This window comes from Zonotrichia leucophrys, chromosome 14 (assembly GCF_028769735.1).
Source record: "Zonotrichia leucophrys gambelii isolate GWCS_2022_RI chromosome 14, RI_Zleu_2.0, whole genome shotgun sequence".
Classification (NCBI taxonomy): domain Eukaryota; kingdom Metazoa; phylum Chordata; class Aves; order Passeriformes; family Passerellidae; genus Zonotrichia; species Zonotrichia leucophrys.
This window is the reverse complement of record NC_088184.1, coordinates 3,240,833-3,257,176: the sequence shown is the minus strand read 5'-3', so window position 1 is coordinate 3,257,176 and position 16,344 is coordinate 3,240,833. Positions and strand designations below refer to the sequence as shown.

Genomic DNA, 16,344 nt, shown 5'->3' with positions numbered 1-16,344 from the left:
ATTGTGCCTGTTCTTTTTTTATTTATTTGTCTAAAAGGGCTTTGCACATCAAATCAATCAGGACCATAACCTGAACACACACTGGAATGAGACCTGGGAATTTCAAACGTTCCCCTTGCCCAACTGAATCCTTGGTTTCAGGGGCACAAACCCAGAGCACAGGGGTGAGCAGCTGTGGTGAGCCCAGCCAGGTCATGGGGATCAGGGTACAAAGCTCTGCCATGTGCTCCTAAATCACCACCCCAGCCGTGAGACAGGGGAAGGTCTGTGGCCTGCAGCTCTCCCAGTCTGTGGGGACTGGGCTGACAGACCAGCTCAGGTGTGTTAGCCCAGCTGAAAGGGTCCCTCAAGGGGAGCACTGCCGTGGAGCCTGTCCCAAGGGAAAGAGGACACACAGGAACATGGCCCTGGAGCTCCTTCCTCCCATCTGGGAACCAGCACCGTGCCATGGATGAACAGTTTGTCCCCCAGGTTCCCCCACAGGCCTGGCCCTGCAGCCTGCTCTGTAAAGGTGACAGTGGAGGGCTGCAGGGATGTCCCTGTTGCTCAGTGGCAGTGACAGCCACACTGCCCTGCCCCACTCATTCACCCAGAGTCAGTGACACTCCTTGGGAAGAGTCACTTCCCTGGTCTCAGTGTGACAAACACACCAAACCAACCCCAGAACCATCCATCCTGCTGCTCCTGCCAGGCCCTGGGGAGGGCAAGAGGCAACCTGAGAGTTCAGCCCCCCTTCCCCTCTGCTGGGCTCTAATCCACTTCTAAAGCTTATTCCAAAAATAACAGGGAGGGGAAAAAAAACAATTACAAAAGCACTGAAAGGAGATCATTCCCAGCGCCAGCACAATCCAGACACCCTGGGTGATGGGAGGGGAACACAGCCACACTCTGGACCTGCTGGGCACAACTCTGTGGGGACACTGACTTTGGTGGCACCTCCCTTTCAGCAGGATGGTCTCTGCTGCACTCACAAAGACATTGGTTGAAGCTCCCTTTAAAATAGGTAAAATAATTTGCTCCAATAAATTTGTAGCAATTTATTTCACTTCCAAGCTGCTGTGCAGACACAGGCATGGCACTGCCCACACTGCCCTGTGCCACTGTGCCCCCAAGAGCCACAGGTGGCACCCCCAGGTACCCCCAGGGAAATCAGGGCTGTGCAGTGGGTGCCCTTGGGACAGGGATGGCCCCCAAAGGGACAGGGGAAAGGCAGCTCCCTCTCAGGTGGGCACAGGGCTGTGCAGGGTGATGGGAGCCACTGGAGGTATCCAGGAGCCAGTGGAGATATTCAGGAGCCACTGGAAATGTTCTGGAGTCACTGGAGATGTTCTGAGTGTCCTCTCAGAGCAAATCCCCCAGGGTGGACCATCACAAACCCAATGGGAGGCTCTGTGCACTATGGAAGGGTGTCTGAGTCTCACACAAACACCCCCTGCAGCCTGTTCTGCTTTCCTGGCTCTTGTAGGAAAGCCTGTCCCTTTGGATGACCTGGGTGGGACTAGGCAGATCCTCCTCCCACAGAACACACACAGGCACTGCTCCACACTCATTTTTCTGGGGCGGACCAGACCCCTGGCTCTCTCTGACGTCTCTCTTTGGAGCTTTCCATAACTTCCAGTGGTCACTGAACTGACAAAAACACATTTAGCAATATCCATCTTTATATGTAGCATTGCCTGCCCTCCCTGCCTGTAAAATCTTAATTCATTTGTTCCTCTGAGAACAGGCTCTGTGGCTTCTCATGCTCATGAGATCAAACAATATGCTCAATTTTCTCTTTTAGTCTCATTCTCCTCATGCCTCAGATCCAGCACAAACCCATGAATTATTTTTATTAACCTTACATCACCAGGGCTGGTTCTGTCAAATAGTGTCAGTTCTGGGTCCCTTTCAGGTTTCAGTGTCTTCTTCCACAGGGTCAGTTGTACTGTGAGTCACTTCCACCCACTCTGGAGATGTGCATCAGGTCTTTTACCCTGATAGTCTTGGCTTTTAGCTATTCCAGAGGAATTTCTAGGTTATTTGCATCCAGCTGGAGCTGGCCAGTCATGTCAGAGCTTCTATACAATACTACTACTACTACTATTATTATTATTATTACTATTATTATTATTATTACCTTAATAGTGATTAATAATAATGATTGTATTTTTATTATTGTTAATAATAGTAATAATAATAATAATAGTAGTAGTAGTAATCTGCACCTTCTGAGCCCTACAGTCTGTCCCAGAGCCTTGCCAGCCACAGCAGCCCAAGTGCTCAGGGGAAGGGGAAGAAAGCAGCAGGACAAACCGACTCCCCCTGTCCTTTACTTGAGAACTCCTCAATTCTTCCTTTCCCCCTGCTGCATTTATACCTTGAAGGCAGCTCTTCTCTGTGAAGATGTCTCAGCCTTCAAATACTGCATTATCTTTGTGACCATTTCCCTGTGCTTGAGGCACCTTCTCTGATTTCTACACAGGTAGAAAATTCCATTGATTTTCGACTCATTTTCCTCTTGTTGATGTGCATTACCAAGTCCTTTCATCCTTCCACAGGTCTCAGCTTGCCTTGCTGCTTTGCTGGGGAGAGGAGCACAGCTGTCTGCCCACCATCCCTGAGAGTTTTTCTGTGTCCAGTCTATTTTTTCTGCTCCCACCCACTCCTAACACAACAGGAGGGTGAGGGCTGGCCGCCCACACCTGCAGGAAGAGCCCTTCTCCCTGCACAGCACAGAACTGAGTCAGCACAACCAAACCAAGACAGCAGGGTCTTAAATATACAGGCCTGAAAGCCATTTTTTGGCGTTGATTTTTAACATCCTGTGCTTGCCAGAATGTGCCCTGTTACAAGCTTGCTCTGTCTTTAGGCTCTAGGTCTTGCTGCCTGCTATTCAGACAGAAAAGCAATTACACAGCCCCATTACTGTGACAGTTAAAGAGATTCAGCCATTGTTCTTCTTGGACAATTCACACTGATTCCAACCCCTCCTGCCTGGCCCCTTAGCATAAATAAGCCTTCTCTCCAAAATGTTATCACCTCCACTTGTATGGAGACAGGCAGGGCAAGCAATCAGACACACAGTGAAAAATTAGCCTTTAAATCCATGTTGCATTCTGTCTACTCTTCATTAAATTATTTTTTTTTTCCCTTGAACACATATTCTCGAGCTCTAAGACCCAATACCAGACCAAATTACTTTCTTTCCTTTTCTCTCTTAACTACAGGCATTACATTTGCTATTTTCCAGCCATGCTTGGGTCCACAGTGTCATTAGTATCACACTCATTCAGGGGCCATGCTGGGCATTCATCCTGCCTGTGTCCTGAGGGCCTCAGGGCCTGGCACAGCCTGCCTCCCCCTCTCACCTCCCACAGCAGATGTCTGGTCACAAGTGTGAGGACAACAATATTTTTTTTCCAGCCTCAGGCAATGTGTAGTTTGCACTGATTGATTGCATTAAATAAGCAACCTATTAATATGGCCCCTGCTGTGGCTCCATGGGCTCCAGTTGGCAGAGCAGATTCTTCAGCAGATAACTTGTGTTAAACAGAGGGTCCTGATGCATGCTGCTCGTGGAATCACAGAATAATTTCAGCTGCAAAGAGCCTCTGGAGGTCAGCTTGTCCAACCCCTCTGATCAGACAGCATTCCTGTAAAAAATCCTGTAAAATCCTGCAAAAAATCCTGAATAATTAACTCTGTGCTGCAAAAACTAAACCAAACTTCTAACAACAAAAACAACAAGAACATTTCAAAAAGAATAAAAGAACTTAATTTACATGTGCATCAGTGGATAAAGAAGATAAATGGCAAACTTTTTGTAGCATTGATTTGGAGGGCTCTTTGCTGTGGTTAGTTCTACATGCATCACCAATTCATTTGTCAGCCTTCTCATTAATATCTCTAATGCATAATTGCAGTCAAAGTCACTCATTGAACCATGCATTTTATGACCTCAAGGGTTACCCCTTCATCCTGTTAATAATAATATCCCTGCATAATGCAAATGCTTTATGCAAAACAAGTCCACCAGCTCCTCTGCTCTATGACTTAAAATACAGCACAGCAAGTTTTAGGCAACTGTCTGCATCTTTATATCAATTACAGGCATCATCTGGCCTGAATTGTGAGTCACAGGGGTTTGGGCAGTGCCATTAATTACCAGTAATGCCTTCTCCATCAGTCCTCCCTGAATGTCTGCTCCTCATGATGTGTTCTCTATACATTTATACAGCCACTGCCCCTGGCACATTTCAACCTGACTCCTGTAATTTTCACAATAAACCTACAATTTTTTTGTTTTCCAAGGTGAAAGTGCCTCCTGAGACCCTTTTCCATTTTTCCTATCCATCCATTTCTTTTCCACTCTGAGCTGGAGCTCTCCCCCACAGACCTCTCCCCTCCTCAGAGCCTGACAGGGAAACAAGAGCCCAATAAATCATCTCTGGATGATTTATAATCTCTGGATTATTTATTTACTTATTCCCAGCCCACAGGCAGGTGACAACAGAGCAGATGTCCTGAGGGCCTTGATGCTGCTCCCCCAGGAACACAGGTGACACTGGGACACCCCAAAGGGCTCCCACACAAGGACAGGACACTGATCCTCCCCAGCCCTGCCCTGAGAAATGCAGACCACAGCTTCTTGCCAATTTATTATGAAGAGTAAATTATCTGAGTGGCCCAAAGAGAGTGATTAAAATACACATCAATGCCTTGCTGGGTCAGTGGGTTTTGATCAGATCTCTCATTTTGTGTTAATATTCAGATACGTTACTACCCCAGAGAGATGAATAATAGTGGCTATTTAATTTCTCTGACAATATTAAACATAATGAAAAGTCATACTATCATCCCACATCCTTCCCCATGAATTCTGGCCACAGACAGATCTCCTGTTGGTAATGGAAATGTCACTTTGATTCATCTGTTCACCAAGGAATCCTTACCAAACAATTTCCAGTATCCAGCTAGCCATCCCAAAACATTCCTTTGGAAACAAGCCAGAACTGACATTCACTGTAAATTAGTTTTTACCACTGTTTAGGCTCAGACCATTGCAGGTAGCTTTGCTACTCACTCTATTTTTAGCAGTGTCTCCAGCATACCAGGAAAGAGGTGGATCATAGGATTTTTGCTAATCTGCAAATCTGAAATTATAGTTGAGAGATGGAATTTATTATTACACAGCTCAATGACAACAACAGAGATGACCTTTCTGCAATGCCAGAAGTTTTATCCATGCTGATCTGTGCCTTTAATCAGGGGGAGGGGAGGGCACAGGTTATTATGTGCCAAAGGAAAAACTTTTTCCCTATGAGGACAGTTAAATATTAAAACAGATTGCCCAGAGAGGCTCTGCATCCTCCATCCCTAGAAGTTTCCAGGCCAAACTGCTTGAAGCTCTTTGTAACCCTGTCTGACTTCTGTAAGGTTAAAAAAAGAGGTGTGTAATTGCAGAAAGCAGCCAGGGAAACCTTTGATGAATGGGAGCACAGAGCCAGGAATAATGAGAGGCAGGAACAGCCCCAGTGGGGCGTTCCAGGGCTGAGCCCCACCATGTCCCAGCTCCCTGGGCTGCCCAGAGCCTCCTCCTGCTCTGCTGGGGCTCCCTTGGCCCCTGGCCCTTTCTGATGAGACATAAAAGCTCTTTCTTGCTCAAGATGAAAGTCCTTTCCCCAGCTTGTTTCACACAGCAACCTCTGTTCTGGCAGCCACCTCACGCTGTCAGGCAGAAGAGAATTCTCAGTGAAAGAGATAAAAGGGCTCAGCTGTCCTGGCTCACTGCATTTACCACAGCATCCTTCTCTTTCTCCAGCACAATGGTCCCCCTGGGTGGGGAATCATTTCCCTGAGAAACCTCCCAGCCACAGCAGCTCCCTCTGTGCTGCCTTGCCCTGCTGCTGACCACACTTGTGCTGCATCCCAGAATTGGCCTCTCATCTGTTCCAGCTCCAGGTGAAACAGATCTGGAGACCAGCTCAGGGATAGGGTCTGGAGAGCAGTTCAGGGATAATCTGGAGAGCAGTTCAGTCCATAATTCCCAGCTGGGCTCACACTCTCAGGAGGCAGCAGCTGAGTTCCAGTCTCTTCCTGGCCCTTATGTTGGCTCTGAGGTGCAGTGTCCAGACCCAAAACTTCCCCTTCCACTGCTCCCACCCCAGGCTCCTCCAGGGCCACAAGACTTTCATGTTACAAATGCTCCTTTGTTGAGGAGCCTTGGCTATTTCTAGCACTGACATTCACCTCCACATTGTGCTTAGCCCAGCACAATGTTCTGTCAAAAACCAGTGAAGCTCCTTTCCCAGTTAGATCCAGATAAGCTGAGGAAAACAAGAAATGGAGCTCTGAAACAACCAATTCCATGATCCCCACCAGCACTGCTGCATTTCACTTCCTCCATCCACGCAGCACTTTCCCTGAGGCACACATCTGCTCCTGTGCCCTCACTGTGTTTTTATCCTCCTCAAGCTCCATTCCATGTTCCTCCTGCACAAGCAGGACCTTCCCTCAGCTGCCAACAAAATCCTGTCATTCTTCCATGTGCTGTTGCCCTCCATCATTCTTTTGGATATTTTATTGTACAGTTGGCTGAGAGACCTGCCTGCTTTTGTAACTGAGGAGTTATAAATGCTCTGGTCTGGCTGACAAGGTGGTGATCAGTCACAGGCTGGACTCAATGATCTTGGAGGTCTTTTCATTCCTAATGTTTCTGTGATATCTTAGAGGGAGGAGTTCAGGTGAGCTAAATCTACCTAATATATTTCCTTGGATTTATAGTCCCCAAAATGTCCATTCTCTTTCCATAAACTGCACAAAATCTGGGCATTTTTGGAAGTCCCATGAGCAGAGATCAACACTAAGACTTTGAGAGTCAAGTTGATTTTAGTCACACCCAAAGAGACCTTGAGCAAGCTGAAAGCTAAAGGCAGGATCTCTCTGTGGTCTCACTGCATAATTGAGACCTTCCAGAAATAACCAGGACACCTGGGGAGAGCAGCTCACAGGTCAGGTGCTTTTCCTCTCCTAATTAAAGCCAAAGCAGTGAGCCATGGGTGGAGGCAGCAATATTATTCCAGGCTGGGAAACTCCTACCCTCCTGCTCCTTGGGATGGTCAGTCCTCTCCTTCAGGCAGCAGCTCAGGGAGGGAACACCACAGAGATGGCAGACAGAAGGTTTGCAGCCTGATTTCCCCCTTCTCCAGGAATTCCTAGGTCAGTAAGAAGGGAGTCACCAATTGCAAGTGTTTCCTTTTGGGCCCAGATCTTTAACACTGCAGCACTTCACAGGGTCCTGAGCCAGGGTGAAGGGAACTGATGCTGTCAGACAAGGGTGGAAAATTGATCTCTTCCCAGCAAGATTTAGAGGGCAGTTGGACAAGAAATTACTCCAGCTGGGCACTGGGTCCCCATCTCTCAGCTCTTCCTGCAGCTTGGAGATTCACTCTATAATTGCTTTCTTAGTCCACATTTTATCCTCAGCTGACAGAATTCCATTAGGGTGATACAAGCAGTGTGATAAAGGGATGTTTGTGTCTCACATGGGCTCTAAGTCATCTCTCAGCAAACAAGCAAATAGTCACAGAAATGGGCAAAGAGGGAAGTCAGGAAGTCCCTCCCTTCCCGTGCTCTGAGCAGCAGGGTCAGCCCACAGAGGGAAGCAGAAACAGCAAACACCCTCCCAGGGTGTCACAGTGCCCTCCCAGGGTGTCACAGTGCTCCCTACCAGGGTGTCACTGCGCCCTCTCTGCTCCTCAGAGGAGACAGCCCCAAAATGAACAGTTCTCCTACAGCAGTTCTGGGCACACAACAGCCCTGCAAGAACACAGCACTGCCATCCCCAAAAACAGCACCCAACACAAACAGTGCTGTGACACAGGAGTGGGTGACACCCCAGATCTCAGAGCAAGTGCCCCTCCTATGGAAATATAAGAAATTAAACTAATCCTGCAGCACATCTGAGCACATGTCTGGAGAGTGGAATGGGTTGGTCACCCCAACAAGGCAAAGAGTGACTCTGAGCAGCACTTTCAGAATGGTTTTGGCAGACAAATTGACCTTCTAAGCATGGTGATGCAGCTAAAGGATAGTCATGATGGGAACTAAGCTAAAAGGGAGCCCAGGATGCTGCAGGGTGCAGTTTCAGTACCTGGTGAAGGACAATGGTGAAGCCATCACCACGTGGTGTCTGTTGTTCACATTTCTTGAAGAATGTTGGAAGAGATTTGGCTGCTTTGGTGACTTTAGCAGAAGAGCAGCTCCTGTTGGAGCTCAGCCCCCTGGATCAGCAGCCCCAGCACACAGAGGGCAGCCCAAGGCACCCTAGAAAAGGTTTGGGTTCCCACCACTGGATGGTGTGGAGCTGCATCCAGCAGGGAGGACAGCAGAGAGCAGGAGGGAATGTGGGAAATGCTTCTTTCACAATCAATCGAAGGAAAGCTGACTTCATTCCCAGCATGTGGCAGAACCCAGCTGTCAATACAGCCCTTCATGTGTGCTCCTGCCTGGCTTCTGCTGGGAAATGAGCATTTCCTGGAAACTTCAGAAAGCTTCAAGACTCCACTCAACCTCCTTCATGCACTGCTCTCCCCCTCAGAGCTGGGGCAGCAGCTCCTGTCCCTGGCCATTGCAGGGTGTTCCAAGACCCCCACCCAGTCCCTCATGGGCACTGTCAGTGCCACAGCCCAGCACATCCCTGGTGGGGCAGGGCTGGGCATCCCCAGGGGAGTGACACAGCAGGGACATGGCACAAGTGCAGCAGGAGCAGATTTTAGAGAACAGCACCACCTGAGCAGGATGCTGCAGTGCAATTCATGGCCCAGTGCAGCCCAAACCATGAGCAGGGCTCAGTTTCATTCAGCTGCTGGATGTAGCTCCTGTGGATGAGTGTCCTGACTCAGGAATACAGAGGATGAGTGTCCTGACTCAGGAATACACAGGTTTCCATGTCTTCTGTGCTGCCTTTCACACCCTGCACCACTGCTTGCTCCCTTTTCCATGGACAGGTGCCTCTGTCTGCTGTTTAAATGCTCCTGGATTATAGCACAAAAAGGCAGAAATTGAAAAGTTGCAGGCTTTCCCAGGCATCTCAGATTACACTGTGAACACTGACAAAAATATCTTTTTCCAGATCAAAAAGTAGGCAGCCTGGCATGTACTTCCTCAGAGATTATTTCTTTATCCTCTGCCCTTCTCAGTGTCACTGTGGGACAAACAAATTGATTTCTGTTATCTTGATCCAAGCCCTTTAAATCCAACCACAACAGGTAAAGGTGAGCAACTATAGCATGAAGGTCTTTGCAGGGCCCAGATATTGAAATTGGGTGAAACTTTATTCATTTACATCAGTATCTTCAGCAAGAATTCGTATGAATCCTTCCTTTTCCTTTGCTGTGCTTTTGACAATGTCAAATGATGTTACTGGGCACATCCTTGCTGAATTCCTCCTGATGAAACTGTGCCTGACATTGACTCAAGAGCTCTGTGGGGATTTTCTTGATTGCATGTTTACTCTTCCTCTTGTCCCTCCTGTAAATGCCAGTCTGACATGAATGTACTTGTGAGGAGTTAGTTTAAAAAAAAGGTGAAAAATTGAATAAAGCCTTTTTTTAACCCTGATTCACTGAAGAAATGAGTCAAGTGTCTATGTTTGAGTGTATAGGGCTGACTAGGACTCTTAATTATCTTTGGTTCTATAAAGGGTCATTACATCTCAGCTCCAATTAGGAGGGCAAACACTGACAGCTCCTACCCCACAGAGATGAATGAAGTATTTTCTAAACATTCTGCTGCTCTCTGGAATGACTGACTGGAACCAGGGAGTCCATGAGGCTGTGCCTTGGTGGTTTCTGTCATCCCAGACAGCAGCCTGGCAAACCCTTCTTTCACACACAGACACTGCAGGGGAGGATGTTCCACAACCTGACAATCTTTTAAAAGATTTTCAAGACTATCATGCTCTTTCCACACAATGTGGCAGCTGTGGGGAATCTGAATGGGTCCAAGGGAGCTGGGAGGGGATGGAAATGTTGAAGCCACTGCACTCTGTGGCAGATGCCAGACCAGCTGCACTGGGTACAGATTTCCAGGGGCAAAAGGAGTTGAAAATTGGCTGCAGTCACGAGCTGAGGTGAGGAAGACTTGGTGGCAGGGAAATATAGAGAGAACTGTGACCTATCTGAGCTTGATTAAATAGTTTGCAATAATTTCCAAAACTGGAGCATTAGGGTTGAAAAATCATTAGCCCACCATGGAGGATTTGAGCTGCTCCAGACAGACCCAGAGAAGACAGGTGAGCACAGGAAATCCTCTCCCCCTCTTGCCTTTTCAGATCAATAAGAGAGATGCTGTTCAGTGCCAGGAAACAGCAGGATTCATTTCTCTGCACATCCAATGCAATTTTCTCAGAAGAACAAACAATGTGACAGGCCCCATCCCATCCAGAGATTGCCTACATGACAAATCTGAGATTGTGCCTTAAGCCTTGAAAACCTTGCTACAACCTCTCCCCTTCCAAACACAGACATTTATATCTGCTCTGAGCCCTTCCAGTACCCCTCCTCTCAGCTCCTCCTCTTTTTCATTTGGAGTTGCCTCTTATATGGTTTGGGGCAAAAATTAGCACTTGGTTTTTGGTAGAATTACACCAGAAACAAATGAGGGGAGAGTTCTCAGAACAAGGGGGTTCTTTAGTCAGTGCAGCTTGGGAAGAGCCCTTAAACAAAGTACAATGTACTCACACACACTATTTTACATTTAAAAGTTAAGTAGTTTGTATTTAGTACAAAATAAATTCTTTTGCTCCATCAGTACATAGAAACCTGGGAAATGCATTGGTATCTTGTGTCCTTTCAGCTCAGGCAACAGCAGTGAAGTTTTAATAAGCAAATATACAAGATATTACACTCGTGGCAGGGCAGAAAGGGAAGCAGCACAGTTTGATTCCAAACTGAGCTGCACCACTATCTCTGGTTTATGTGTAAAAGCACATCCTGACTTCAGCATTCAGCTCTCTCTGGAAACAATCACAGAACCACAGCAATGAGCAAGTTCTAAATGAGAATCCATGGAAGAGATTTACAGGTTGTCACAAACACCAAGTTTTCAGGGAACAGTACATTTGCATAGCAAATCCTGCAGCATTTTTACTTGGTCAGAGTTTTTATTTGAATGACTAGATGTGCAGGGTATTTTTGTTTAAAAATGCACTTCTCTCCTTACCTTCAGCTAATTAAAAGGCATTTACCATTTCTCAGAAGTGATGATCTGTTGCTGGCAACATCTGGTTAGTGCAGCACAGAGGCATGGCCTCCTTGTTCATAAAAACTCAGGCAAAATAGGAGGAAAAAACATTGCTCTGTAGCAGGAGAACTCTGAAGGATGTGCAGAGCGCCTGTCAATGGCACTCCAGGCAAAACACCTCACTTGATTTTTCCATGGTAGTGAAATGATGAAAGAAATAATTATTTCACTGCAAAACATGAAAAGGTGACAGCTGAAATGCACTTATTAAACCTTGATAAAGCCACTTCCTGATCTCTACTTCCTAAAAGCATCCATCACATTTCTGCAAGCCCAGTGGAACCTGTCTAGGTGTCAGAAACAGTGGCAGCTCCTGCAGACAGCCCTGGCACCAAAACATGCCCAGAGACAGACAGCTAAAGAGTATTTCCTCTAATAAGTGCATTTCCCGGAGAACTATTTACAGGCATCAGAAATAAAGCAACACCTCCTTCCAGTGAGGATCTTCATGATCATCCAGCTAGGATTTAGGAATAAAAGCTTTAGAAATAATCTAAAAAACCTGTGGGCAATCCTGCTTAACCCAAGTTCTCAGTGCTTGGCAGAACAGTTGTCAGCAGAAAGGTTCTCACTCTCTCCTTTATGTTCCTTCTTCCCTGGATTTTCAATTAAGAGATAAGGGGAAAATTCAGACAGATCATGACCAAAAAAAAAACCCCAGGAAACTGAATTCATGCTTCAGATTTCATTCTGAAAAAAATTCCTGTAGCAAATAAAACTGCCTCTCACAAGAGGAGGTGGTTCAGCAGCAGCAGACATAGAAAATCTTCCATTTGGATATGCAGATTTTGGAGAGCTGGAGTGCAGTTCTTAGGGCTGGATGCATCCAGGACTTTCCTTGTTATCTTTTCCTCCTCTGCTGTCCTTTCTCGTTGATGCAGGTTTTGGGGCGCAGAGCTGTTGAGGAAGATGAAGGGCAGCTTTAGGACTAACAGTGAAGCAAAATGACATGGAGTAAAATAACATGGAGTAAAATGAGGAACAAAAATGCCCATTTCTCTTTCCACCCCAGAATGAAGCAGAGCTCCCCTTCTCAGTGATGTTTGTGACACTGAGTGCTGCCAGCTCTTCCACAGCCCCATGGAATTCCTTTCCTGTGCAAGCTGCTCTGAATTCAGGGTTGGTACTATCCTGAGTAGGAGGCTGGACCCTCCCTCAGGAAGGGAGCCCCCTGAGATCTCCTCCAACCCAAATCATTCCATAAATGTGTTATCAACACCCTCTGTGGCTGATACCAGCCAGGACTGCAGAGGGGACATGGGGCAGAGGGCAACAGGCACCCTCAGCTGGTGACTTCAGAGGCTCTGTGTCCTCAGAGCTGACAAAGCTGTGATGGCCACGGCAATGACAGCTGTTCTTCACTGGACAGGTCTGCTCTGGAAGCCAGGATGCCATTTCAGTGAGGACAGAGATGTCCAGGATACTTTTGACAAGTATTGTTAAATATAATAACTTTCAAGCTATTTTTTCACAGGCAATGGCATTTCAAATCCTTCTCCTACAGAACTGTTATTAAAAGCCATCAAATAATATCTGTAACACTTTCTAGAGAACTAATTGGAGAAAGTGTCATGCTCAGGAGAGAAAACCAATCATGAATATACCAGCTTGGCTGAGAATTTGAGATGTATTTAGGGAGCTATTCTGAGTAATTTACAATGAATGACTGGTACTCTTCAGACTATAAATACAATCTAGTCTTTCTCCTTGGGAAAAAAAGAGAGGTTGTCTTTTTAATTATCACTTGGTAAGCAAAAAGACCAACTAGAAAGACAGTGGGAGGAACAGAGTCAACAGGGTTCCCCCCTTGTTACACTCACTGTGAGTCTGGGTCTGCTCAAGAGCCACAAGCAGATTCTCAGACACATCTGAACCATCTCTGAAGCTGCTTAAAAGGCCAGTGGGGATGCAAAGAGCTTTTTATTCCAAAAGCTATCAATGAGCCTGCACAATTAACAGCCATTTTCAATTTATCTTCAGCCAGTTTCCTTGCTGAGGATTTCTGCAGTTGTGGTGCTGTGAGCCACAACCACATCATCCCCTTTCAGATTTAGATACAGAGTAGGAACCCACCAGATGATGAAATTTGCAGTTTGTCTTTTTATGACAGAAAAAGCAGAGCTAAATATACATTAAGACTTCCCACTTTTCCCAGTTTAGGGCTGTAACAATGCTCATTATCCACACTGTGTCTGCAGGAATTGAGCAGAAGAAAAATGTGGAAGGCAGAACTCACCCGGATCAGCCACAACTTGTTTCTTTTTGCTGCTGGTGACAATCTCATTTTCATTCATCATTCGTACATCCTGATCCCCCACATGATTGCTGAAAAGATTGAAATCAGCACAAGGGCCAAAATCATCAACATTGGGCAAAATTATGAGAGTTATTATGAATAAAAATTATGGACAAGGATACCAAAGAAGGGATGTTTGGAGTCCTGCAAGCTCAACAGCTCCACAGCACAGCCACAGCACACAGGATTACCCACACAGGAATTATCCTGTCCTCATCCACCTGAAGGATTTCCTGCCAGTTTTAATTAGTGGCATTCATTCAGGCACACATTCAAATATAAATATCATATTCACTCTACAATTTTCCAGCCTGCCTACACAGCTTGAACCACAAAGCAAAGTGAGATTTTAAATCAGAGCACAAAGGGGGTATAAAAATCCTCATATGGAGCTTCCACACTGCTTTCTAATTCTGAAAGAGCAGTATTTGAAACTTTTCTGAACTAAACAAAATTCATTTACTGTGACAAGTTTTGCTTGCAGGCTTTTTTAAAAGCTTGCAGGCTTTTTTTGCTTGCAAAATTTTAACCATTTCTTTTTGGGGAAAAAAGTAATAACTTCAAAGGTAAATTAAAATAAACAAATTACAGGAAAAAACATGAGCTGAATTGAAAGGTAAGGAAAACATCACTAATCAAATCTCCTTTTCACGTAGACCAAAAAAAAAACCATTTGTGCCTCTGCAATAAAGGAAGTGTATTTTTTATTTTCTCTCCAAATACTGCACAAAATGGGTTTCTATTTCTGAAGAAAAACTTAATGTCCCTCAAACTGTCAGAGTGAAGCAGAAGAGCCAATACTGAAGCAAACCAAAACTTAAACTATTGATGATGATATCAGACTCAAGTTCAGGTTCATAAAATCCTGAACAGTGCCATGTGAAAGAGAACAGGCCAACATCACAAACAGTATCCAAAAGCTCCAGAGCATTTTGAAAATGAAGGGATATTATCCAGCATGTCTTCCATTGCTGCTGGAGTACCCTGTATTTTAGCAGGGTGGGAGATGAAAAAAAAGAGAAAATATGATTGCAGACCAGGCTGGGAAGAAAGAGCAAGAAAATTCCTGCCCAGGAGTCTGGAGGAGAAGAGGCTCAGCTGGAAAAGAGACCATGCAGTGTCTGTGACCCCAAAAACTCCTCTTTAAAGTAGATCAAAGGACATGTGTCTTATAAATATGTGCAAAGGAAGTTATGTAAAAAAGATCTGTGATTCCCTGGTTTCAGTAAAAAAATTTACTCATAGAAGGATCTGAAGCTGAGGAAAGTAAAGGTCTGTTTCCCATCCTCCTGCTTTTTCTGTCCCACTGAAAATTTTTTCAAAACTTTCATTTCCTCAAGGCATTTTCATTTCAGTGACTTTTTCACTTTGAGAAATTATTCACCTCCAAGTTTTACCATGACAACACAGCAACTCTTACAAAACACAGGTCCAACACAACACATCCAAACAATAATCATTTATTTAACCTCTGGCAGGAGCAGTGGCCAACAGCCAATGCTTCAGGGAAACACAAGAAAACAAACCCTGCAGGCAAATGTGAACTTCTGTCTTTATTCAGAGCATCTCATGTTCCTTCTGCTTATTTCTAAATGTTTGAATATCCTTCTGGGGGATCACACACCATTTATAAATGCAAAACTTGCCTTTTTTTCCAAGTGATGCATGTGCAAAACACTCTATTTGTCAGCTGTCCAACATGTAAGAAAGTGTTCATTTCTATAAGCTTTCATTTTTTCACTTTTCAATCCCATTTAAAATAAATTATTCTTTCAAATCTTTACTTTCCTTGCCAGGGACTGTTTTTTAGATCCTACCAATCCTGACCTTCTAAATGTAAGTGCATTTTTCACTGTATTTCATCACATTCTCCATGAGATTGCCAACTTAGTGGTTTTAAATCATCATTCCGCCAAATGCAATTTATTTCTCATTTTAGAAGTTCATTATTTTAGACTGTTTATAAAATAGTAGAATTCTGGCTTCTTAATTAGCATTTGTGTCAAATCAGAGGAGTTTATTTTCTTTAATTTTGATGCTTGGTTTTTTCATGAACTTTCTATTTTTTCTCCCTCTAATGTAATAACATTGGGATTTATTAATCCTTCTCTAAGGAAGCCCAACTTTTTAATTTTGTGTTTACAGGCTTTCATGAAAACAGATGTAAATATAAATCATGAACACCAGGAAGTGCTAAAAGATGCTTGCAAACAAAGCTGGTAATTTGGTCCTCATATCTAAAAATCTTATTCCTCCTTAAGTGAGGCCAGGGATGCTCTGGAGGGGATTTTCCTCAGCAATACACACACTGCTGACATCAGTCACATCAAACCAGTTTTTAAAGGCAAAATTCTTTGTCCCAAGCCAGACCCAGTGCCATACCTGATCACAGTTCTCCTCTCCTGGTGGCAAATCCTCTCATCATCCGTGAACAGGATGGTGTGGTAGGGCACCACAGGGTCACACGTGGGGAGGATGCCTGACACCACATGGCTCACCATGTCCAGAATCCCATTGTACACCAGCAGATCATCCACCAGAAGCTACAAACATTGAAGAAATAAACCAAAAATCCATCAAGAAATCAGGCCTTGCTTTCAGCAGTTGTCTCTAAAAAGCATTTTGCCCTATTTCTTTCATTAATTTAGCTTTTGTCCCTTAAAACTTCCATTTCTCTCTATTTGCTGCTGGAGTTTGGTGGGTTTTTTTTCCTCTCTAAGTTTTTTATCTTGTCACTGATGTTTTTTAATGCAGCTTTCAAG

The 16,344-nt window shown here is 45.0% G+C and overlaps 1 protein-coding gene across 10 annotated transcripts in view; it reads right to left on the bottom strand.

The window, feature by feature from the left end:
* Positions 1-10,738: 10,738 nt before the first annotated feature.
* Positions 10,739-16,344, bottom strand: part of KATNIP (katanin interacting protein) — a 56,518-nt gene continuing 50,912 nt past the window's right edge. For all 10 annotated transcript variants that reach the window (XM_064725565.1, XM_064725573.1, XM_064725572.1 and 7 more), the window contains 3 exons: positions 15,965-16,125; positions 13,523-13,611; positions 10,739-12,183 (listed from right to left, as the gene is read on the bottom strand). In XM_064725565.1, coding sequence (XP_064581635.1) covers positions 12,128-12,183; positions 13,523-13,611; positions 15,965-16,125 — 306 coding nt within the window. In that variant the 3' untranslated portion in view covers positions 10,739-12,127. The remainder of the gene's footprint in view (positions 12,184-13,522; positions 13,612-15,964; positions 16,126-16,344) is intronic.